This window comes from Perissodus microlepis, chromosome 3, assembly GCF_051167445.1.
Source record: "Perissodus microlepis isolate ML-2025 ecotype Zambia chromosome 3, ASM5116744v1, whole genome shotgun sequence".
In the NCBI taxonomy this organism is placed as follows: Eukaryota; Metazoa; Chordata; class Actinopteri; order Cichliformes; family Cichlidae; genus Perissodus; species Perissodus microlepis.
In genome coordinates, this window is record NC_140463.1 from 34,068,108 (window position 1) to 34,091,110 (window position 23,003).

Here is a 23,003-nt window from a genome sequence, read left to right on the forward strand (position 1 = left end):
GAGATGCAGTGATGAGCATTGATGCTTTCTGGTGATTTTTCATTCATCTGTTCCTGTGTGAAGTTCATAGATCCATCTAGTGCACATGTGTCTTGCTCTCATGAAGACGGTGACACTGACACTGCTCTTTTTGTACAGTCTGTTTTTCAACCAGCGCCACTTTCCATTGATTGTAAACACATGATGGACTCTAGCGCGGGTCTGGCCAATTTCCTTTAGCATAAAATATGATTTAAACCAAACCAAGTGACCAGTGCACTCGGTGACTCACATCACGTTGCTGGGAGCAGCCTCCGTGTCTTGTGGGAGCCGGGGCGGCATGAAAATGACAGACTGACACAGTCGATTTACGACAGGAGAACATGGTGGCTTTCAATTTTAGCCAGCCCTCGATTGAGACATCACATAGACCCAGACTCTCCTAATTACACACACACTTTCTGACACACAGGCGGCTAGAGAACAGTTATTGGCTAGACACTGTACTCCGGAGGCAGATAGCCTTGTCTAACCTCTTGATTTAAACAGTCTGGGAGAGAAAAGGGGAAGAGAGCCACACACACTCACACAATAGCCACCGCGGTCATTATCCTATCGATTAGCCAACAGATGGAGAAACGATGCTAGGAAGTGGATGAGATCGATTAACACGTCCAAGGCGCCGACATTGGGCAGCCTGGGGAAAATAAGATATCTGATTAGTGTGACCAGGAGAGGAAGCACTTCACATGTAGCCGCATATAAAAGGCTGTATGTGTAGACAGCTGTTTCACATTTTTTTCCTGTATAATTTGCCACGTCTGTGCAGAGGAAAGGTCGTTATTAAGTGAATGTCATCTGCGCAATTACAGCATCTCCCAGAGTTTGCATGTGTGTATCCATGGCAGAGCTGCAGCAGTAACAAGAGCGTGTAGCGACACCCTGCTCTGGATTCTCATGCCGGATAGCTCGGTTATGTTGCTGCTTTTCGAGCTGCTCCGCTCTGATTTAGGCCGTGATGGCTTGGCCGGCTGGCGGGCACCGTCTGTGCTGAGGCACGCTAAATATAGCTCACTGCACCAGGAAGAAGACAAGCTGGGGGGGAGACAGAGAGAGGGAGGGGGTGTAAATACAGAGTACTCTCAATTGCAATTAGAGAGTCAAGCAAGGCTGGGAATTTTTTCATTTTTTTTAATTTTAAGAAAAGAGACTGGGAACTCTCTCTGAGCCTGTCCTCTTTACTAGCTTTGTGCTTTGGTTATTTTGGCACTCGGCGGCTTGAGTGCCTTCAGTGTGAGTCACCACGTTTGACTGAACCAGTTTAGAGGGCACTTACTGACCTTTATGGTCGTCATAATTGTGCTTCCAGTACAAGGTGCAGGAGCTGTGGTTCGCATCTTGCATTCATTGTTTATTTACAACACACAAGACCTTTAAAGCAGTTAGCCTGTACTCGGTCGTTATCTACTCCACAATACAACAACCTGACATCTGGTTTGAAGGTCCATACACACCACAGGAAAACTGAAATCTTGAAGGAATAATTGCACATCTAACCGAGTTATATGTGTCTAATGCAATCTATGTCAGACTGCACAACATCAGTCCGGAGGCCTGTCAGACTGCGCAGTGTTGAGTCAGCCAGTGTTTTCTGATTATTTTCATCCTGCATTCTGACTGGTTGGTCCATTTTCTCCACTGAGGTTTCAGAAAACCCTCACAGAGTTTTAAGCCTTGAACCAAGCTAACCTGCTAAGAGGTGAATCGTGACCATAAAGAGACTGGATCTCCATCAAAAAATAACAAAAGAAAAAAAAAGATAAGATTGTGTACATAAATACTTTTAACAGTGGAGGAACTACTTATCCTTGACCTGCATCCGCAGTGGAAGCTGTTCACTTAATAATAATACATTTTATTTGAGGGCGCATTTCAAAAACCCAAGGTCACCTTACAAAAGAACAAAATAAATAAAAGAAGCAATAGTCATAAAATACATACAATAAGTTAAAATTGCAATGTGCAAACTTGCACATCACTTTGCATCTTAAGGCCGGTCACATACTGATAATCCAGGCTCCAGTTGCCTAGGTAACACAAGTTACCCGTTTACTTCCAGGTCACATGTCAATTATATTTTTTACTCTCATTGGTAGTTACTTCAGCTACTCTCCTCTAAGTTGAGCAAAGCTCGTCTTTGTTCCGGTGTCACCGGCAGCTATTTCATTTGAAGTTGCAAAAACTCACTCAAAAACTCTGGGAGGAGGCCCCTGGGGCAGACCCAGGACACGCCCCCCCTAACAGATCACAAAAGTGACTAGTAGCACAAATAAAACACAAATCTTAGTTAACACAAGCAGAATAAACCACTAAAAATCTCATTACTCAATGAGCAGCTCTTCGCTAGCTTATATACTGCTGGGTGGCTGATTGCTGAATGAAGCCACCTGTGCATTGGCTCCTAAAGGAGAAATGAGTGGCATCTGAGTGCCTGGATGACATAAGACACACCCACACAATACACAGACCTGCTAGAGCTGTAGTGTTCCTGATACGTGGCATCAGTGCTAAGCGCTGTGGTGCCATTCGTCTCGAGCCGTATACCAATTTCTTTTGCACCAGTGGTACCATTTGTAGTAGTAAGTGGATGGAGGGTGCAGACTCCCCCTTGTATAAAAACAATTTTAGCTCACTTCTGCACTGCAATCATCGCTGTACACTGACTACTAAAGCTGTGACCAGGGTAACCTAACATGACACGGCACAGAGGACCCAAGACTGACAGATGGCTCTGGATGTCATGTGATTCTGCTGCTGTCTCTACTGTGGAGCAGAATTATGCAGCTAATCCTTCCAACGGTGCAAAAAAAAAAAAAAAGAAAGGAAAAAAGAAGCCATGACTACTTTTCAGACTTGACATTTTGAATAACTGCAGCAGTGACATTTTCCCACATACCTGTGTGCTCACATGTGGGGCATGTGCTCAGGAAAATGCAACATGGGATCTAGAACTCTGTTTTCCCACGTACGGGCTTGTGCGCACACACACACTCTCACACACACTCTCACACACACAGTTGCCTGTAGCCATAGGTGTCCTCACTTTCTCCCTCCCTGCTGTTCCCTTTATCTCCTTCTTCCTGTCTGAGTCTTTCTTCCAGCCCGTTTAGCCGCACTACGTATTCAAGTTGTTCGTTTTAGGGTCAGCGTGTTCCAGAACTGATATCACACATTACATATTAACCAGATAAGGTGGAGACACTTTGTTTACATAACATTTCTTTCATCTTCTTCATATCTGAGGTGTGTTTATACGATTTGTAATCAAACCTCTCTTCTCTGGCTTTTCTTCTAGAGTGCTGATGTCGGTGAATCGTCCCTGGGGAAAACAAAGGCTCCGCCTCTTCATTTTGTGGCAACCTATCGCATCGAGAGAGCAGCTGGATCGGACACGGTCCTCAAGCACTTTGTCAGAGACTGATGGAAAACTTCTTTTCTTTTTTTTTTCCTCTTCACTTTCATCTAGTTGGTTGTGGAAACCAACAGGGATGTGTGCCAAATGACATTCTTAAAAAGCTATTTGCTGCTCTCATTCCTTGAGTGAAACCCGTCAGAGGAGGGTACAAAAATGGAGAACAGTGTTTTCTTTTTTCTTTTTTTTTTCCTAATTGGAAGAGCTCCAATTATAAAGAATACAACGGTTGATGAAAAAGAAAAATGTGTGGAATTGTACATCTGCTCAAAAAGTGCCTCATTTTCAGATTGTAGCCATTTTCCAGAGAACTTCAGTGAAGCTTTGTGGGGTGTTTTTTGTTGTTTTTCTTTCCAAGCTTGATTTAATGTAGTTATAAAAAGAAAAGTGGGGAGCACTGGTGTGAGCTTTTACTGCATTCATGTCATAAAGTATGGAAGGTTTGAAGGTTTGCTGTGTGTGCACAGCGATCGTCAGCTTTGTGATTACAGAGTTGCTCGTATGTGGCTGAAAAACATTATAGACACTATGTCTTTAGGTTTCAGTTCATATTCCTTGATGTGAGTCTTCTAAGATGGGTAAAATCAAGAAAAACATGTTGACAGTCCTAACTGGAAAGTTGAAATAAAATGAAACGGGGGGGAGATTGTACACAATAAATCTGATAGGACATGAACGCAGAAATTTCACTAAGTCCTCAGAGCCACAAGCCTAGAGACCAGTCGGCAACCTCCTGGCAACTTCTGGTTGCTAGGGAAAAAGTTAGTATTCCCCAGCGAATTGTTGCTAGAGGAAATCACTGCACCAAAAACTGCACCTTCTTGTCATTGCTGTGGTTGCAGGCAGGTTGCTGCAGTCACTTGTAGTTTGCAAGGAAGATGCAGACTTGTCTGCAAACACTCACCGCTTACTCTCCCGAGCAAACCAGAAGCAGAGAGTGTTCGCCTTCAAAGTAATTGTTGCAACCAACACATTTCAAAAGTTGCAACCTATTTTGAAGGCAAACAGTTCTCCATTTCCAATTTTTTCTTACAGTTTCACAGTTGCTTGGTGGAGAGATGGCAAGTGTTAGCGGACAAGTTGTGGTCTTCCGTGTAAGCAACAGGCAACAACTGCATTTATTCTTGCAACCTCTAGCAAGCAAAGCAATCACAATGTTTTTGATGCAGCAATAAAAACACCTTTTTGTGACCAATTTCAGAGTCGTGTAATACCCATTTTTCCTTAGAAAACGGTGGTTGCAACAGGGTTACTAACTAGTCTCCAACCATTTGAGTATGGAGCTTTTGCAATCAGTTTCACAGCAACTGCCAGCAGCCTCTAGCAATGACTCACAACTGGTTGAGGAATAAATATTTTAACCTAGCGACCAGTAGCTGCTAAATGGTCGCTAGCAAGCCACTAGGCTTGTCTGACTGAGACCTAAAGTACTAGCAATCTGCTAGCCTTCCTTTCTACTGTGAGAAATACTAGCATAGCTGCTGTTAGCGTACTGTTAAATATTATGTGTCGATTTTACTCTTCAAAATTCAAATTTTTCTGCTCCTGATATCTTCTTCACTGCATACTTTCGCTGTTCAGTGAGCCATAAGTATTGAGCGCACAGGCCTCAAACAAAAGACACTTGTAGCAGGGAGTACAGTTGCCTGCTAGCTAGTTAAAACCAGCTAGATCAGATTAACATATTAGCATTGTGCCAGGGCGTAAATTCGCTGTCCTGCTGACCACAGCTCAGGGTTAGACCCCCCCTCCCCAAATATACTGCTAAGCAATCCCATTAGAGCTACTGGCTCCAGACACTTGTGTCTCACTTAATCCCCTTCATCTCAGGATGCTAAATAGCATACAGTGCACACAGCTGAGGACAGAGGCCCTATCAATAGCCATGCTGATGCTAGCTTTGTAGCCGTCAGCACACTGCTTTTTAGCAGCTGAGCAGGGATCAGTTCTCATTTCATCGGTATGAAAAAAAACTGCAGTTTGTTCACTTGGGTTTTTTTTTACACAGCACCAAACATTTTATGAGGTGTTTTCACTTTGCTTTGGCCCCAAGTCCTTCTTTTCTGTCTAGGCTCTTGCTTCAATCTCTGCTATGCATTAGAACTTAAGTGCCTGTCTGTCATATCTCTCTCTTAGCAACTAGCACGAATATAGATATCCTATCAGAGTATATTGACTATTTTTGTCTCTTATTGTTTTTGGGTCTCTTTTGGCTGTACAGTTCTCATGAAATAACTTTTTCTGTTTGTGCGGTGTGGCAGCGATCTATCCGATGACTTGACTGATAGCCGTGGCTTTGAGCCCATAAGCGTTGGACCTTAATGGAGGACTAAATCGCAGCAGTGCCAAAACACAAAAAAACGCGGCTGTTCTCCTCTGGTGACCTTGAGCTCTCAAGTCTGGACACATTGCTTTGTTTTTGTTTTGGGGGGGATGAAAAAATGTTAAAAATGTAACCTTTTATGTTCTCCCTCCCCTGGTGTTTTCTTTAGCAGCGAGGGGAAAACTGTGACATATCTCACCTCGCTGTCTGCTCATTGTGAAGATTTGCGTATGCTTTAACCTTGAATTTGTGTGTGACTCTGACTGGAGGGTTTAAAAAAAATACAAGTGCACGAAGAGGAAGAAAAGGCCGCCGCACAGAAACAGCAACAAGAAGGAGGAAAAATAATAAATAACTTAACGTCTAATTACACATGTATGTGTGTAGCTGCAAATTTGGACTCGCGTGTTTGCCCGCCTGCCTCGGGATGCTCGTGAACTTTTCCCCTCTGGTCACATGACTTTTGAGGTTGACAGCGTAACAATTGAGCTTTTTTGAGTGGTAGGAAACTGCGGGTAATAAAGGATAGTCATTCAGAATTGAGAGGGGGGAAGAATACGAATGAAAAACAGACTCATGAACACATGAATCTCACGTGTTTACCCACTGCAGATTCGCAGAAAAACACGCGATAATGAGTAGAAATGCTTCTAATGGTATTTTTGGAGATGTTCTCATAATGTAACTCAGCAGTTTTCAGCCAAAACGCAAATGCTTGATGGTACTTTGGAGTTTAGAAAGAGCGCACAAACACAGTTGCTTTCAATCTTGTCGTTATTATCCTGCCATTAAGAGCCCCCCATCCCTCAAGCTCTGAGCATCTGATGATTTTATTTTATTTTTTTTATTTTATTTTTGCTTCTTAATGAACGTTTTTACCTTGTCAAACTGCCCGCGGCCTGGAAAACTTTGGCTGCCCGTGGCGACGTACTCGATTGTCACACCCACATATCATGAACTGAACTCCTTCTGGGAGACGCTCAGGCAGTTTTAAGGTCGGCTGTATGATTTCATTCATTGCATTGTTAGCGGATGTAGACGTGTTCATAAAATGTGCAGGAAGGTGCTGCTGCTGCTGCTGCTGCTGTTCTTAATTGTATGTATTCCTCCTGTTCCCCCCGAGGGATGGTACTGAATGGGGAATATTGTGAGATTTGCCATTGATGTAGACAGTTTTACTTCTGTTGCTTGAGGAAAAACAAAATCTGACTAGAAAGGATTAAAAAAAGTCAAACAACAAAAGGACTAAAAGGACTTGTGGTTTCTTTTGTGTCTGAGACTGGCTGCTGGGTTTTTGATTGATGTAATGGGGATGATTTGGTAAAAAGAAAAGAAAGAAAAAGTGACAGAAAAACAACGGAGCTACTGAGCTGCGAGCGGAAGACGCTTTAATTTACAGTCTGAAGCAAGTGTGAACATCTGCGAGAAATGCCACAGACGCAGACGGGCTCATGCGCCTCTCACACTTTGTGAGTCACACACGCTCGCTCGATGAGGCTGCGACCACAGCGCAGATGTCACGCTGTTTTGTGGAAAGGAAAATGGCCTGGTCGTTTTTCAAAGGCGTCTTTCAGCTGCCTTAGTCACATTCGCCACTTCCATTGATAAGATCGTCGACTCGATTTTTTTGGCCGCTCTCCGGTGGAGTTAATCATTCGTCTGACCGGGAATTTAACCAACACCGTGTTCGTGGCCTCCCTCTGCCTCATTCAGTGCGATCCTCTCACTCAGCACTTGGGTTTATTAAATAAGCTTCCCTCTGCCCGATAAATCCGTGCTCCCGTGTGGGATCTTGTATCGTCTTCGTCCACAGATGGATGAGTAACTAAACCCAGCCCAGGTGTGATTGCGGGCTGGCAGAAGGAATTAATAGAAATGAGAGAGCGCAGAGACGAGACGTGCACCTGCACACGCTCTCACTTCCCTTTATGAATAAAAATTAAGGCTAGTTTAGACAACCATAAGCCTCCAAAGATTAAAATAAGGCACTAAAACCACACCTGAGGATACTGAAACCTACACTGCTGCTTTTTTTTCTGACACTTTAGTTCTCTTTGGCGCTAGTTCACTTTTTGTGTAAATGCGTCTTGGAAAATACAGCTGAAAACAGAAGTGTCAGCCAACTGTGACAACTGTAGGCAAGACGAGTGAAACACAGTGTTTGATTATGAAGAGCTAAAATTGTTTGATTACACGTTTAATATCAGAGATATTTTAAAATAAGACAAAGAAGTGCAGTTTCAGTTTTTCTACATAATGCATGCGTAAAACTACAAAGAAAGTTCTGTTAGCTGATTTTTAAATCAAAGTTTTTGTTGATTGATGAAAAATTTCTATTTTTTGCCCAAATTCCTATAGTAGTAAAAAGTCCAGTGCATACACACATATTTACAAAATGAATGGTAAGAAAGTGCGAACATGGTCAAGTGCATCCCCTATATCATTATGAAGGGGGCGTTTAGTTATGTGAAGCAGAACTTTGCATCCTCAACTGAATTTTTAATTTGTTTTTTAATTAATTCTTAAAGTTTGTAGCTCAAAATTTTACTTAATAAATTTAAGTAATTCTGACTTATGGATGGAAAAAAGAGGAAAAATCTGTGGCGTGAACTAGCTTCCATACATTTGTGCTGCAAAGTTGGGAATTTTAACAGGTAGCTGTAGGGGCATGACTAATTCTTCACACCATTTATACTCAAAAATCAGAAATCTCAACTTCTGAGTCAGCCTATTCCACTAGAACATCCCATCAAGTCAGATTTCCAAATCGGAAAGTTGAGGCACCCCCGCTAACCCTGACTTAACCATGCAAGATGGTGGAAGTGCAGGACAAAAGTGGTAAAACTGTAAAACTTGTAATCTGTGCTCCAACTGTTTGTGGATTTGTGATTTGCTAAATGCTGAGCACTGATTTGGGCTCGATCCGTGAACATGCCGTAGCCTCACTTTTGGATGCAATAAACAAGACATTGAGCTGAGCTGTGTGTGGGTCAGAAAATTTTAATCTTCAAAAAGAATTGCTGTCAAGAGCATGCCAAAGCAACAGGTGGTGCTATGAACATAACTATTTAGAAATGTTGGCCCATAAAAAGCCAACTAATAACAAAACGGTGTACAGTCACATCAGAAAAGCAGATAAAGGTGCACGCCTCAAATTATTTCTTTGTCCACATTTAAATGCAGATCATCTTGACCCTGGAAGGACATTTTTAGAAGCTCATTCTGTAGTGTGGCCTGAAAGGCCGAAACACATCAGAAATGCTACATTTACCAAAATAGTCTAGTACATTATAGTTTCAGTCATTTCTCTGGTCCTATTCAGTGCTTAGGCAAGCAATGCTCCTGATTTACTGAGTGACCTTAAACACTGTCACAAAGAATGTCCCTGTTTCTATAGAAATCCACAATCAGTGAAATAAAAGTAAACCATCTTTGTGATGCACTCTGAGGCCCTCACAGCAGATAAACTCATTCAGATTAATCTCACTACAGTTAAATAAGACAAGGCGGAAATGCAGAGCATCATAAGGAGAGAATGGACACAGCGGCCATCTGGTAGTAGTGGCGACAGCCAGCGATGATGCCAGGCTCGGCTATGGTGACAGCATCCCTGGCGAAGACAAACGACTGAAAGAGAGCAGAAGACGGATGGTGGATGGGAGCCAAAGCAAGAGGACACAAAGTTCAGTCATAGGGAGGTGCGCTGGCCATGAGCCAGCGGGTGGACCTGATGTGTCTGACTGCCTATAATCTCATCATTGTGTATGTGTTCATCATACTGTATCTGTGTTGCAGTTACACAAACACACCTACATGCACCTGCAGGTACACAGCGGCACAAATACACTCTATAACCCTGCTTGTATAAACATTAGGAATACCTGCAGAGTATCGTGTGAACAAATTCAGTTAAATAACCACAGGAGTCCCTATGTGGAACATCACATGAGCTTTACGTCTGGAGTTCCCAGCGGTGTCAGATTTTTCACAGAGTACATAAATCCTTTAAAGTGCTCGAGAAAAATGCTACGGTGAGCTTCCACAGTGATAGCAGATATGATCGACACCACAGAGGGGAAAAAAAAGCTACTTAATGGTGCAATTTTTGAGTGCAAGAGTCTATTTTGAACCTCAATATGCACTATATTGCTATAAGTATTCACTGCTAGTGGTATTATTACAAAGCGGGAGTGATTGGGAACCACAGCAACTCAGCCATGAAGTGGTACGTCACGTAAAATCACAGAGTGGGGTCAGCGGTGCCAAGTGTGCACAGCTTCATGGAATGGGTTTCCATGGCCGAGCAGCTGCATCCAAGCATTACATCACCAAATGCTCCAAAATGTATACACATCAGTGCACCAAAGAAAGGACCATAATGGCATGGACAAGCAAGTTTGGTGTGGAAGACATTGACTGGCCTGCACAGAGTCCTGACCTCATCCTGACAGAACACCTTTGGTTTGAATTAGAGCAGAGACTGTGAGCCAGACCTTCTCATCCAACATCAGTATCTGACCTCACAAATGCGTTTCTGGGAGAACGATCAAAAATTTCCATAAACATTCCTCCAGGCCAACATAATATTAAACCCTATGGACTAAAAACAGGAAGTCACTCAAGTTCATATGATGAGCGTGAAGGGGTGAGGGACAAGCAAATACTTTTGGCAATATAGTGTATGCTCAGTTTTATTGAAGCTAGGATTTGGAAACTTCAGTTTGTTGCAGGTTAACAATTCCTTCAGTTTAAGTCCTCAAAAATGATGTAACTGCACATTAATGATCCCATGCACTAAGCATGCAAGCAAAGAGTGCTTGCATGATGTACTAGACTACAGTCTGCTTCTGTAAAATCAAGGCTGTTGTAGTTAGTGTTATAACGAATCAAGGAATGGTATGAAATCTGATGTTCAATATATGAAAGAATGCTAAAAGCTCCGTCGAGTGTGTGTGTGAAAATGATTTCCTAAAATAGCTTGATTTCCAGCATCAACACATCTGCTGAGCGCAGTAAAAACAGGTCTTAAAGCTGTGGAAAGAAAACAGATGCATAAATCTCCCGTCAGATGTACGTCTTGGGCCCTTTGATGAGGCTAAGCGATCTATTTTTATAGGTTTACATCACTAGTCTCTGGCCTTGCACATCATGTACACTTTGTACCGCTAAATGCTGGCAACAATACAGGAAGTCTTCCGGTCTTTATGACTTCCTCCATGGTGCGGTCCACAGGAAGCTCGATGAATGTAGGGCATGGATGAAGCTTTTGTTCCCGAAGCACATGTGGGAACGGTGATGTGGGCACTACTCCATGCTTCAAGAGTGCTTCCTCAACATTATTCACACTTATTCTATTGCAGTACTGTGCAAAAGTCTCGAGCCATCCCTCGTTTCTTTATATTCTGCTTCCAAGGAGGCAGATTTTCATGTGGTTTTTTTTAAAGTGCTCTCAAGCAAAACATCTGAAGGCTTTTCTGAAATTCTTTCCAATGTTGTTTTTCTTTGGACATTGGCTGCTTTTTCACTCATTTTCAATCCAATTTGCTCCAATTTCTTTTTTTGAATCTGTCCAAACGTATCAGAAGGGGGAAAAAAGCGCTTCCTTAAGAAATAGGAAAAAAAGAAAAACAGCATGACCTGACACGGGACCTGAGATATTCGTCTTGCTCCTCTGTTGATCTGTTCAGTCTCTCATTCTTGCGGAAGGGAAACAGAGAAAAGGTGAAGGTATGCCAGATTACACAGGAACTGGACTGACAATAAGTGGCAACAGGAAGTGATGAGTCCAAGTTTGAAATTTTGGGTTCAGCCTAATTTTTCAGCATGACAGTGATCCCAAAATATCCCAGTGCACACGATGCCAATACCTGGGTAGCAAAAACACACGGTGGAAAACTATCAGTCATGGATTGGTCTGGACCTCAACATTAATGAAGCAGTGTGGGATCAGCACAATAGAGAACAGAACAAAAGGCAGAAACATCCAAAGAAGAGCTTTGAATGTCCTTCAAGAAGCCTTTCAAACTATTCCTGAACACTACTTAAGGATATGTCAAGAAAGTTTGACTAAGAAAGCACCGTTCATGAGAGGTTAGAAACAGCTATGCTCTTTTTTCCTTATTCCCCCCCTTACAGTTAGCCACATTAAACCATAAATAAGCCAATAAACCCTTTGACTACAGCCAGAAACTACTGCAAGATGCTTCTCTTAATCCTACAACTTTCCTGTTTTTTTCTCCATGTATATATGAGCCTTAGGGCAAAGTTAATCACTGCAGACTCAGTAAAGTAAGTTTACACACAGTCATGGTATCCATGTGTGTGGGTCCATCCACTACATGACATCTGAAGCCATCTGAGCCACAAACACCACAGCCGACGCAACCATTTTCTAATGTATTTCCAGTTCCTTTTCCTCACCGCCCCCTCTTTCACATAGTGTACATAGCCAAACAAAAAGCCTTTCTCTGTCTTTCCCTCCCTCCCCTTCCTACTCCCGACACCACCCAGCTCTCACTCTCCCTCTCAGCCGACTCGTGAGAGACTGTTTGCTGTGATTATGGATTTGTCTGGGTTATAGGATGCGTATGAAATTAGCTCTGTCACTCAGGAGCTGGCTGGCTGGACTAAAAATGGGGAGGTGGAAACTGTAAAAAACAATAAGTGCCACATGGAGGGAGTGAGTGAGGGGAAACGAGGGGAAGAAGAAGAAAGGAGGAGGGAAGTAAGGAGGGGCTGCGAGGCCTCAGTGCTTTATTTTCTTTGAAAGCTCCCTGAAAACCACAGACACATGGTACAGAATTCCCCTCACAGTAGAAGTGGGAGGGCGGGCCAGCCTTTGCAAGAAAACACCACACACACACACACACACACACACACTGATAGAGAATATTTTAGGCGAGCATAGAAACTTGGAATTGTGTGAACTCGACACACAACACTCAGCTAACACAAAAGGCAGCACAGAAAGAGGGTGACTTTGAAGGAGCCGGCAGGCCCACACCTTTACATGCCAGCACATGGAAACCTCATAACATCAAACATCATATCACCTTAATACCTCTCAGCTCTATGGGAAAGTGGACAGTCCCACTTTCCACGGGTATTGGTAGAGAGTTGGAGGGGGGTGTTAATCCAATATACAATGTGTTTAACGTTGACTGGCAGGTCCCCTTCAAAAAAAAAAAATCCCTCCCACTTTCTCATGGCTTTGGGGCCTCTTCCAGGGTGTAGATGGAGGACAAGTGTAGAACTGGAATTTAAGTGGAGTACTGAGAGAAGGTGAAGGGTCAGGTGTGAATGGACTTGTGAGGAGCTGTGATCTGGGTTTAGTGTGGGCACAGCGTCCCCGAAAACTGAACACTTGATTGTCTGATCGATAAAGGAAAGGAATGGATTTAAAATGATTACTATCTGTTGCAATGATGATAGAAAATTGATCTTTGTGAATTCATTTTACTTAAAAGTCATGTAGTGGGCCAACAGCAGACCCCCAGGATGAGAAGTGCAAAGCCTCTTGACTTTATCACATTAGATAATACAGTGGATGAGCCACGCCATCTAGTGGAACATCTGTGCTCTTGCTGCAAAACCAGATCAGGTCACTCAGTGTGTGCTATCCGTAAATTCAGCTAAAACTGACAAGACACAGAAAAGTAGCAACAGAGTGATGACTACATCCTTGTGATTGAAACTAACAAATTTATACTACATCTGTATTTCCTTTACGGTTTAATTCGAGACAAATAGGGTAAATAATGGAGCGTTTTAATGAATTACTCTGTGTAAACTTATGAGATCGGTTGATGGAGTTCAAAGAAGCCCCACTAGTGCAAAGGAGGATCAAGTTTTTCCATCTCAGAGACCGGCATGCTGAAAGCGTGAATGTAAGCTCAAAAACAGGAGATGGAAAATCTGTGTCAGCACGCTGAACAGCCACTGCCTGCATGGAAATGAGGACACAAGGAATACAATCCATTTATAAAAAGCCTCAACAATGACCTTGCTCTGTTTTCCCTCTTTCTATTTGACATTATAGAATGCAAATCATTTGCCAAATGACTCAAAACCAACGCTCAAAAAGCCACATTTCACGTCTTCTCGGTCAGAGCTAGAGTAATTCAGTGAAAAGGCTGCGTTATCATACATTCCCAGCATGCTGAGTTTTCCAGATCATCCAGAATTCCAGTAAAGCACTCTGCAAATCACTGGTTTAAACAATACTGAAACAAAGAACAGAAACGCAGGAGAGCTGATGCAGCATTAGGAAAATATGTTAAAGCCATTCAGTTCATTTAAATATCTAGACAGGAAATTATACATCAGTAATACCGGGAACAGACTACAGAGCTTTTCTGAACAGACTATTTTTTTCTTTATTATTTAAACTAGAGCAGCATGCTTTTGGCATCATTCATAATGTGGATAATAAATATTGCAACATCAGCATACTGCAATCCAGTGGGATCTGGGTGAGTGCTAAACTCCTGCACCTCATGCATTACACCTATCAGTTTAACTGTAGGCACAAAGATGGCTTTATTAGCTTTAGTAACCAGGCAGAAATGTAATGGGTCACATGCCGTCACAATTCACAGGTTATTGGTAATGTGTGAAGTGCACAAAGAAAGTGATTAGTTTTCTTGTCTTTTCTTGGCTGACTGTATTGGACAAGCTAGTGAAAATTACAATCCACTGAGAAGTCAGGGAGGTTCACGAACATTCATATTCAGGACAAATGAATCTCATTCAAGTCTAAATGAATGTGTTTGAGTTCAGGAGGATTATGAGTGCATGGTCAGTGGTAATCATGGCCATAAAAAGCATGAAAATATGTAATTTCACTGATCATACTAATGATGTTAGCATAACAGTAATAGGAAGGCCCAAACCACAGCTTCCTGATGTGGGGGTCAACCAATAGGATCACTCCATCTATGATCATGAACATTTAACAGGGGTGGGCAATACATTTTCCCAAAGAGCCACCATTAGGGCCTGATTGTAGCAATTACTATGATCAGTAACTGTTTATAATACAGAGATTAAATTCATATTGAGCAGAAGTTTAGCTTATTGGTTGGGTCATCCACAACAGTCCCCCATGTGGCCCCTTGGGAAAATTGTGCCAACCACGGCAGGATCCAAGTGGTAACATGGATAGCAATGCAATATTTCAAACTATCCCATCATTTGGTATTTCTTCATCATTTTGTGTATCATCATGAAGAGTCTTTTTTAGACTTTGCTGAATGGTTTGAACTGAATGTTTTTCAGTATATCAGGAGCAAGAACTATGGTGAAGTTGTAAGTAGTGTGCATGAAGGTTATGCAGTGGAAAAAACAAAAGTTCTTGTAAAAGACAAATGTGAGCTTGATACATTACGTGATCATTATTTGCAGCTCATCCATCCTTTGCTGGAGGAGCTAAAATACTATTTAGAACATTTTAAGCCAAAAAGTATTTCTAGCTTTATACTTAAACCTGCTTTGTTAGCATTAAGTATCAAAGCTAACTGGTTTTAGGTTTAAGACTAATTGGTCAAATTGAGCTTTTGTTAGCTAAACCTGACCCATTAGCTTTTGTTCTTTGGCTAAGCGGTTCTTATTCCTAAAGCTAACAAAGTGGGCGTGTATGGGAAAATCTTACACATTAGTCTTTGAGCCTACAAGTCAGGTTTAGCCACAAAACCTACTTTGTTAGCTGGCACTGGGCTTACTTAGCCTAGGAAGAAAAGCTAATTGGTTATATTTAGAAACAAAGAATACTTTGTTAGCTTCAACTATGAAGGCTACTTAATCTTTCACGTTTCCTAGGCCTTGTGCTTTTTGCAACTTTAGTAAAGTCCCAGGCTTTTAAAGTATTGGACATGCTAGCCTAATTATAATAATTACCAGGATGCTCAATACCACCACCTCACTACGTGAAAAGGTGAGGACAGATGTTTGAAATATTCTCATGAGATCTCATAATTTCACCAAACTACGGAGACCTTTTATGTAATTAGACACTGAGATGTTTTCAGAGGGAAGACAGTTTCTGGTTGCAATGACGGTGCATATTTCACATTTTTGAAGCTAAATAAGTGTATTTTCTGTTATCATCCTAATATTACATCTACTATTACAGTTACATTACTATTAAGGGTCTTTATAGTGTTTATCCTTAAAACTCTGCAGATCACTGTCCAGTTAGTCATCTTTGTTGCTGGGCACTTATAACATAAAACAAAGTAAATTATAACAAAACAAACAACAAAAGTAAATTATGAGCCTTTTAATTTGTATGGTGCAGCACATACAGAGGAGCATCACAGCGGATATACAGACAAGAAACAGAACTGCTCATCTCAACGATGCTCTTTCTGCCAGCAGACAAAGATTTGCACAGCTGCTCTTCACAAATCTAGCATTTAAACATCTGCACATTTTAGTCAATTGGCTCTTTATGCTCCATTTCCAAGGTGAGAAGACCGATCAGCCCGTTGCACGCATAAATCCAGTTTAAATCTTCGGCAGGCGCGAAGAATGTAAACAAAAGGAAACAGACTGTCACTGTTTAAAGCTGGTATCAGGAGCTATAAACGTCACTAACAAAAGTACCCTTGAATGTAAACACGGTTTAATCAGCCATTTATAGCTCAGCCCTTGTAATAGTATATCCATCAGCTCAGTCGTGTTGTTTAGAAATGTTTGTTGGCACAAAAACACAGTCATGTGTACTTTTCCAGCTTTTATTGGAACTGTTCCAGCATTTTTATTGTTTTTTTATTTGGGTGAGGCAGGTTCACTGACTTAAAGGAAACATTTTCAGTAGAAGTTCGTAGGTACTCCATCTCTAGCAAATCTTTTGTAAATGCCTGACTTCCTACTACACTTGATAAAACTTCAGAGCCACCGCTTTCCTCATTATCTGGAAAAAAATCTGTTTTTTTCCATTCATAATCGGCTTTTTCGCTTTTATCCGCCTTGTTTTTCTCTGTGCCACTGAAATCTCCCATCTCATTATCAGTATTTTCCTCAGTGTTCTTGGTCATGTTTTTTCCACTGTACTCATCATCATCAGAGTTTAAATTCGAACGGTTCATCGCTTTCTTTTGCTCGGTCGTAGCTGTCACGTTTGGAAAATGATCCATATCAGTTGGCCTGTCAGGAGATTCTGTTGTTTCCATGACACCACTGAATGAAGCACTTCCAAGAACATCGGTGTAAGTGACGGCTTTAACTTCGGCGGGGCGCTTGGGCAGCCTGACTATGGCCACAGTGTGATTGGTGAATGTAGAATCACCGAGCTTTTTGCTGTTTCTGTGTCTGTGTCTTGCCTTCGCGTGTTTGGCTCTCACAGAGCGGCTGGTGGAGGTGTGGAGCAGGGTTGCCTTCATCTCACCAGGTTTGCTTTGGTTGGGTGTCCTTAGCTCTGATTTTTGCTTTGATGCAAAAGTGAGGCGCCCCGCTGATCTCAAATAAGCGGAGGAGACTATGTAAGATGCTGATGCTGGATCTTGCATCGGGTATTGCCACCATATTTTGTTGCGAGCCTGTGCTGTCGTGTTTTTTAAGGACTTGAATCTCCGGAAAGTGTAGGGTCTGCTGCTGTTTTTACCAGGTAAGACTAATACAGAATCCTCTGCTGTCTTTAAATGTGGTTTAAGGTCAACACTGCTCAACTCCTTTGGAGTCCATGTTGATGTATTGCTGCTGCCTGGCTCAGTTTGATTGGAAATTCTGAAGCTTCTCGGTTCTGAGGTCTGTCGACGTCCGACTTTAATACCATCAAGATCCTGCTGGAGTCTGGCAGATTTGTCCGGTCCTTGAACTGAAGGTTTGGCTCCCTCGAGTGGTCGAGAGTCGGATCTTTTTGGAGCTTTTGTTATTTTGTAGGTTCTGAATTGTCTGTAGTTGAGGTTTCTGTCCACACCAGGGTCACTTTTAGGTGTCATTACTTGCATAAACCCTGATACAAACAGTGTGGGTGTTGTGACTGGGATTAAGGTGCTGGGTGAAGAATAAACTACAGGGTTTTTCTCCAATATTACCGGTGGTGTTGTAGTAGAAGCAGATCCTCCTCTTTGGCCAAAACTGCACCTTGGGAGCAGAGCAGGGTAAAAATTTGACATTTTAAACTTATAATGTTTCATGTTCTCAAAGCTGTGCTGTTTGGAGTTTGGCTGTTCTTTAAAGGTGAGAGCGCATGGCTTCTTTACAGCTTGCCACACAGGATTTTTAAACTCTTTGAAGCCAAAGATACTTTGTGTGCCCCCTCCTGGTTTTTGGATTGGCACCAAATCTCTTGTAGTTGCATTGACTTTGCTGACTGAAAGAGGTTCCTCACTTCTGGTGGCATACCCATGTGTGGAGTAAATGTGAGGTGAAGGGGAAAAACTTGCCATATTCTTCGTTTTTACTGGAGCAAGATGGAGATCGGAAGATTGTTCTGTGATGTGAGGAGGAAGAACTAAGCTGGAGATGGGTCTTTTTAAATCTTTGTGCATCTGTTCATCATTCTGAGCCGCACTAGTATGATGATATGGCAGATTGGAAGTAATTTGCTTGGTTGTATCTTTTGTGTTATAATACCTGGATCCAAATCTGCTGGCAGCAGGTACATCAGAGGGCCTTTGATTATCTGACGTAATGACAGCATTGCTTTGTCCACTTAAAGCCTCTCGTCCATCTCCCACAACTCTATTAACTGAGGTCTCAGGGCCCTTGAAAAGATACGCTTGCATTTTTTTGTGTCTTTGTGTCTGACCGTTGCTCATTGAGTCTCGCCCATGGGGGGAATCTGTGATGGATGATGCCAGTTTTTCTGCGCTTGGGTTTGTGTTAATAACAGGGGTGTTTGCGCCATTGCTGATTGATGTTGCGTGAGGAGCCAGATGACTTGTAGAGCTGAGAAAATTGCTTGATTGACTCCCACTCCATGTACTCTGTGCCCCAACTGCTGGAGATTCATTTGTCTCTTTATAGTCACTGTAACGCCCCCGTGGAGTTTCCCAATAACCACTCGTCTGGGATGAAGAAAGAGAAAAAGAAAATGGGTTTCCAGGAGATTTATCTTCATCCGTCCTTGAAGAATCAGTCTTTGCAACTTGTCCTCTGCTGTAAGGTTTTGGAATATATTTCAGGTCCCAAATTTTTGAAAAACTCAAGCTTTGGTGACTGCCAGCTTTTTCTGTAGGTGGTTTTCTAATAATCATTGAGTGGGAATCATGAAAATTTCCAATTAGGGCTTCTTTCTGAGTGAGCGTGGGGTCATTCTCTTTGGACCTCCATCTCTCTGCGCTTTGCCCGCCGTGCTGGGGAGAGGATCTGCTAGTTAAAAAGCTGCTTGCTGGCCTCGCTCCATCTGTTCTATGGCCTCTCTGCACTTTTATTATTCTCACTCGAGACTGCCTGCTTGCTGGGCTGTTTTGGCCGTCACTGTAAATACCTTGTGTAACCTGTAAAGGTTTTGATTGCAGATCAATGATTGACGGAGTCCCTCTATAATTTCCACTCGTCTCAGTTTCGTCATCAGTTCCAGTGTGAAGTCCAGTTTCTGTTGACAGCAGACCAGTAGAGGCGGGACGATGTTGCCTATACGGAGTGTAAAGTTGTCTCCAGGCATTGTACGTCGCTCCATTGTGCTTCTGAGTTGCTGTGTAACTGGCTGAAAGTGAAAACAGATAGCAAATTATAAACTGAAATATTTTACATATCATATAGCCTGGCAATTGGATGACTGATAACTCTAGCAGGTTTAAAGCCTGTGTTATGTCTTCTTGAAAGAGGTCTGATGACCTACATGATTGCCAAAGTTTCACATAATGACGACATTGTATCTACAAGTAATCCCTTTGGAAGCTCTGGTTTCAGGCTGCTGTAGATTCTCAGTTTCAGGCTTTCCCCCCTCATTACACTGTTAAAATTTGATAAGTAGACTTCAATTTTTTTTAAAGTTAAACAATAAAATATTGGGTGTTGTTGTTTCAATGGACTCTGAAAATAGGCCACTGTCTTTTCTTTTGCTCTTGCTATAGAGCTCTTAGCATTGGCAATCAGGCAAACACCCAGATATTCAAGGAATTACAACTGGTACGAAACAACATAAAGTTTTATTGTATGCTGATGATATCCTACCCTCTCTTTTAATGCTAGCAAGGAAAGCCATGGTGAAGTGGATTGGCAAGGATCATCACTACATTTCTATGTGGAAATCTCAGAGGTTGTGAATCTGGAAAAGCAGCATCTCATCTCTTTGACATAGTTTTTTTTTCTCGTTTGTTTACTTATATTTAAAAATGTAATAAAAAGAACAGTGTTATGCAAACTTTTCACCCCATGTAAAAAAATGAGAGCTTCACAGGATATTAAACTGAATACATTTTATATAACCTTAGTTTTAAACCAATTTGATTTAACTGACATCTTAACTACGACACTTACAGCAAGTTATTATTTTCTAGAGGAGTCTAAGTCACGGTGACCTGTTAAAATCTTTGCTCTGGAAACAGTCAAACATCCACAAGAAGAACAATCTAAACACAACAGAACTGAAAGACTGAACACAACACCGCAGAATTAAAGATGGGAAGCTAAGCAGTCTTGTTACTGCAGATGTTTTTTCATAATTATTAAATGAATCATGTTTGCGCCACTATATTTAATAAATAAACATTAGCTAAATCCACCGATTCAAATTAAATTGTTTGGCGTTTATAGAGTTTGTGCCGGTGAGGTCATCTGCTGCTATGCTATCATCTGCTATTCAACCCTTCTGTTTGCAAGAGGAATCAAGTCAGAAGAAAGTTAGCCTTTAGAGGGCGCTCAGCTTCAGAAAGTGGATGAACTCGGCAGTCTGCACCATGGTCCTGTGACTTATGAGTCATGCAAAATTCTCTGGCATCTTAGATTAAAAACAGATTCCTGACTGTAACATTTTTATTTCATAATCTTCCCTTATATGATGCAAGATTACTGTTGCTGAAGATGAAATGTTTATTTTCTTCCCTCACCCCACCCCCTGTCTGAAAACCCCAACAATCTTCTCTCTATTATTGCAGGATTTTTACCTTTGCAATTTAAAGTGACTTGAGGGGACAGTTGTTGTTGATACTTTATAAATTTAAAAAATGGAATGAAATTGATCTTATTAAAATAAGATCCTTATCTAAATGACCTGGAAACTGTTCATGACATTCCTGACATCCCTGATAAAAGTGAGTTCTGCCACCATTAACACCATCAGCTTTGTTGAAATAAATACTATGACTCTCCAGCTAACACGTGCACAGCAACACCCCACAACAGCCATTAGGATGAGCATGCTTGGGCTCACCTCTCGCAGAATCTGGGCACACAATAAACAGCACGATGGCTGCACAGATCGGCACAAACACAAGGACTCTGGAGAGATAAAAATACACCCAAATGTAGATAGATCGAACTGAACTGTCGTCACAAATTATTGCTAGTGCTTTTCAGATGTTTTATCTGCATGTGCAAAAAAAACCCCACAAAATACTGTGTACCGTTTACCTCGGGTGAGGAGCAAAGTTGCCGAACATGATCAGCAACTTTTTTCCAGGTTTATACGACTAGTAAAAGCTGCAGCAGTGCCGTTAGTCGGTATCTTTTACTTGAACCATGTAGGGGATCTTGCAGCTCTGCTGGTGCTTGTCAGTCTGATTGGAGGCAATACAGTTCACCTGGCCTTAGGTGACCAACTTCCTGGAGCTTTGAGCAAAGGGCTATTTGTTGTTTTTCTGACTTCAGTGAATTTTATGTAAAACATTAACTTTCCTTTTTTGTCTACATTCCTTTTTCCTTTGAAAGGCCGTACATTTCACCTTCAATTTACTTATCAGCTTTTAATTATGACAATAATAAATTCAAACTTTGTTTGTTTTGTTTTTTATCAAAAGGCAAATCACTAAAAATCCACAGAAAGCTTCAAACTGCGTTTTTAAAAAATGTGTTTATTTTTTTTAAAATATTAAATACTTTCATAAAAACAAACAAAAAACAATAAATATCAAAACAGTTGCATCTGTACATAAGTGGGGCTGAAAAGGCTGCTTTGGCATCACATTTGGCTACACAGCAGCCAAACAAGGAATCAAAACATTCACAGTGTCCACATGGCTTTATCGTCATCGCCATCAAGTCCATTTTAAGATGATTGTCACTCATACTGCATTACTCTGGGGCCATAAGGGGCTGCTCAAAACATGTGGCAGGACATCATGGCGAGGGCCCTCAGGTCTTCACTGGTCATACAGTCTTCTGAAAGAAAGAGAGAGCACATTAGAAAACAATGAACAACTTAATTCAATGGAAACCTCCCTAAAGTTAAAGAATGTTGTTATTGAATAGATACACATGCCAGTTCTTACAAAAGGTACCGAAGAAAGTGTGATCAAACCAAACTATAGTGTGACTAAGTTTGCATCTCTTTACAGCACTAATCATTTACTTCAAATAAAAGTTGGCTATTATTTTCCTTTTTAGTTCCTATAGCAGTTGGATTATTCATGTGGAGTTTTTTTCCTTAAGATTTCAGAATAAAATCACTAAATGGACACAAACTTGAGATTTTTAGATGATATTTTGACTGTCTGGTTTCGCTGATACTTAATCAAGGATAAATCTACCAGTGAAAGTATCATAAACCACAATCAGGGTCTCTCTTACCTTCTCTTCTCTGCTGGCCCTTGCCGCTTAATGCCTGCCAAACTTTCTTCAAAGACCGCCGGAGTCTCCCGCCTCCTGTGCCCGCTGAAGACTCGCTCTCCTCGGCTGGAGTCTCGGGAGCTGTCGCTTCCTCCTCGTCCCCTTGAACCTGATCGTCCACCTCGGGCTCGTTGAGGAGTCCCGCAGCCGTCAGCCGCTCCAGTGCGCTCTCGTCCACCCTCAGCTCGGCTCGGATCTTCCCATGATCGGAGATGGATGTGATGTGTCGGCACAGCGGGCATACGATCAACCTGCCAGCCTCCAGATGCGCATCTCCGGGTCCCAGGGGCCTGGACAGGGCCAAGAGGCAGCTCTCGCAGAAGCTGTGCTTGCACTGGAGCTCCCGGGGACACCGCCGACCCGCGTTGTAGGTCTGGTAACAAACCCCGCACTCGAGTTCCTCTGCGTACATGTCGTTTTCTGATGCTGGCGTTTCGTCCTTAAAGTTTGAATGAGTCAGAAGGCGAGTCGCTCTGAGCTTTATTCAAACTGCACCGAGAGAGGCGGGGCTTGGAC

General features: G+C 42.0%; 3 protein-coding genes across 4 annotated transcripts in view; 1 reads left to right on the forward strand and 2 right to left on the reverse strand.

The window, feature by feature from the left end:
- LOC146391282 (insulin receptor substrate 1-B) overlaps positions 1-7,545 on the forward strand; it is a 53,399-nt gene extending 45,854 nt beyond the window's left edge. Inside the window, exon 4 of the mRNA XM_084924151.1 lies at positions 3,335-7,545. Within this exon, the coding sequence (XP_084780277.1) occupies positions 3,335-3,342 (8 nt within the window). The 3' untranslated portion in view covers positions 3,343-7,545. The remainder of the gene's footprint in view (positions 1-3,334) is intronic.
- An 8,962-nt stretch (positions 7,546-16,507) lies between these two features.
- On the reverse strand, positions 16,508-21,404 carry LOC146391283 (uncharacterized). Its single transcript, XM_084924153.1, has 3 exons — positions 21,294-21,404; positions 21,094-21,161; positions 16,508-19,425 (listed from the first exon to the last, which is right to left on the reverse strand). The coding sequence occupies exons 1-3, from the start codon at positions 21,320-21,322 to the stop codon at positions 16,508-16,510; spliced, it is 3,015 nt and encodes a 1,004-aa protein (XP_084780279.1). The 5' UTR covers positions 21,323-21,404.
- A 309-nt stretch (positions 21,405-21,713) lies between these two features.
- LOC146391284 (RING finger protein 227) lies at positions 21,714-22,997 on the reverse strand. 2 transcript variants are annotated; one of them, XM_084924156.1, is made up of 2 exons: positions 22,449-22,997; positions 21,714-22,037 (listed from the first exon to the last, which is right to left on the reverse strand). In XM_084924156.1, the coding sequence occupies exons 1-2, from the start codon at positions 22,897-22,899 to the stop codon at positions 21,979-21,981; spliced, it is 510 nt and encodes a 169-aa protein (XP_084780282.1). In that variant the 5' UTR covers positions 22,900-22,997; the 3' UTR covers positions 21,714-21,978. The 2 variants fall into 2 exon arrangements, with proteins under 2 accessions (XP_084780282.1, XP_084780281.1); XM_084924155.1 differs by having other exon boundaries at positions 21,714-22,040.
- Between the last annotated feature and the right edge of the window lie 6 nt (positions 22,998-23,003).

What these genes read in the sequence shown, in the direction of transcription:
- LOC146391283 (XM_084924153.1), bottom strand. Translation starts at nt 21,322, where the DNA reads ATGTTCGGCAACTTTGCTCCTCACCCGAG. An exon ending in AACTTTGCTCCTCACCCGAG is followed by an intron (nt 21,162 to 21,293) that starts GTAAACGGTACA and finishes TTATCTCTCCAG; the next exon opens with AGTCCTTGTGTTTGTGCCGA. An exon ending in GTGCCCAGATTCTGCGAGAG is followed by an intron (nt 19,426 to 21,093) that starts GTGAGCCCAAGC and finishes TTTCACTTTCAG; the next exon opens with CCAGTTACACAGCAACTCAG.
- LOC146391284 (XM_084924155.1), bottom strand. Translation starts at nt 22,899, where the DNA reads ATGTACGCAGAGGAACTCGAGTGCGGGGTTTGTTACCAGACCTACAAC. An exon ending in GGGCCAGCAGAGAAGAGAAG is followed by an intron (nt 22,041 to 22,448) that starts GTAAGAGAGACC and finishes TCTTTCTTTCAG; the next exon opens with AAGACTGTATGACCAGTGAA.